General features: G+C 34.8%; 1 protein-coding gene across 1 annotated transcript in view; it reads left to right on the forward strand.

Moving 5' to 3' along the window:
- The window catches only part of CTTN (cortactin), a gene marked incomplete at its 3' end in the record, with an annotated part of 13,554 nt that extends 12,462 nt beyond the window's left edge, over positions 1-1,092 (forward strand). Inside the window, exon 7 of the mRNA XM_027907805.1 lies at positions 951-1,092. Coding sequence (XP_027763606.1) covers positions 951-1,092 — 142 coding nt within the window. The remainder of the gene's footprint in view (positions 1-950) is intronic.
- Positions 1,093-1,237: the final 145 nt, after the last annotated feature.

Below are 1,237 nucleotides of genomic sequence, written 5' to 3' on the forward strand. Positions count from 1 at the left end.
AAAATACGGAGTACAGGCTGACAGAGTGGACAAGAGTGCAGTGGGGTTTGATTACCAGGGGAAAACTGAGAAACACGACTCCCAGAAGGGTGAATAGACACATTAGTGGCCTCATACTCTGATGTTTTAGGGAATGACCACAGGCTATGTTGTAAAATATTAATATTTTGACATCTCTTGCACTCCCAAGCTGCTGAAAGGTAACACTGAATAAAATTTATGTTGCTGAAATCTCTGACTTGTGAAAAAGACACCTAAAATGTAAGTTCTGCCTGGTTTTGAGTGTTGATCCAACTGCCATTACTTTGAAAACAGGGCATATAGTTTTACAACTTCTTTTGAAAAGCTGTGGATTAAAGTACCGGGAACTGTAAGCAGTTTAACCGCCACAGAGAAGTGCTTCTAAAAGCATCATCTGTTTGTAGATTAAAGCATTTATCAGTTAGCAGTGTTTAGAGTTACATGGTGTTGCTAATCAGATCTCCAGGCATCTCTGATCAAAAAATCGACCATTTTATTGAAAAATTGTGACATTTTTGCCATCTGTTTTCTGTTTATCTCAAAGAAATGTTTGCACTCTAGAAATGCTGACAAGAAGAATTGGGGTGTTTGTTTAAAAGCATCCAGGTTGTCGCTGACATGAGTTTTGAAGTTCAATATGGCATAAGTGCCTTAAGAATTTTATTAAGGAGTCAAGTAGCTGAATTGCTGGTATTACCAAGCAGTTGAACTACTGACAGGATGCTATTTTATTTTCCATCCTGGAGAATGTATTCTGAAGGATTTATGTATTCTGAAGGATTTATGGCTTCAGTGCCTTAAATCAAAACTGAGGATGTCAGTGCTTCTTTTAATACATGATGTAATATTAGCAACTCTGATTATCATAATTTTTCACGGTAATATTTTGGTTACTGAGCACTTACGAGATTCTTCACTCTTATCTCTAGATTATTCCAAGGGCTTTGGTGGTAAATATGGTGTCGACAAGGACAAAGTGGATAAAAGTGCAGTTGGCTTTGAATATCAAGGCAAAACGGAAAAACATGAATCACAGAAAGGTTTTTATCATCTTATTTTAAAAATGGAAGTTCAAATTCTTTTAAACCTGGGAAAAAATATTTTGTTTGTGGGAGGATTTTTGGGTTTTGAGTTTGTTTGGGTGGGTTGTTTTTTTTGTTGTGTTTTTTTTTTTTTTTTTTTTTTTTTTTTTTTTTTTTTTTTTTTTTTTTTTTTT

This window comes from Empidonax traillii, unplaced genomic scaffold, assembly GCF_003031625.1.
Source record: "Empidonax traillii isolate 1590-97213 ecotype Southwest subspecies unplaced genomic scaffold, ASM303162v1 scaffold1547:size94665, whole genome shotgun sequence".
Lineage (NCBI taxonomy): Eukaryota > Metazoa > Chordata > Aves > Passeriformes > Tyrannidae > Empidonax > Empidonax traillii.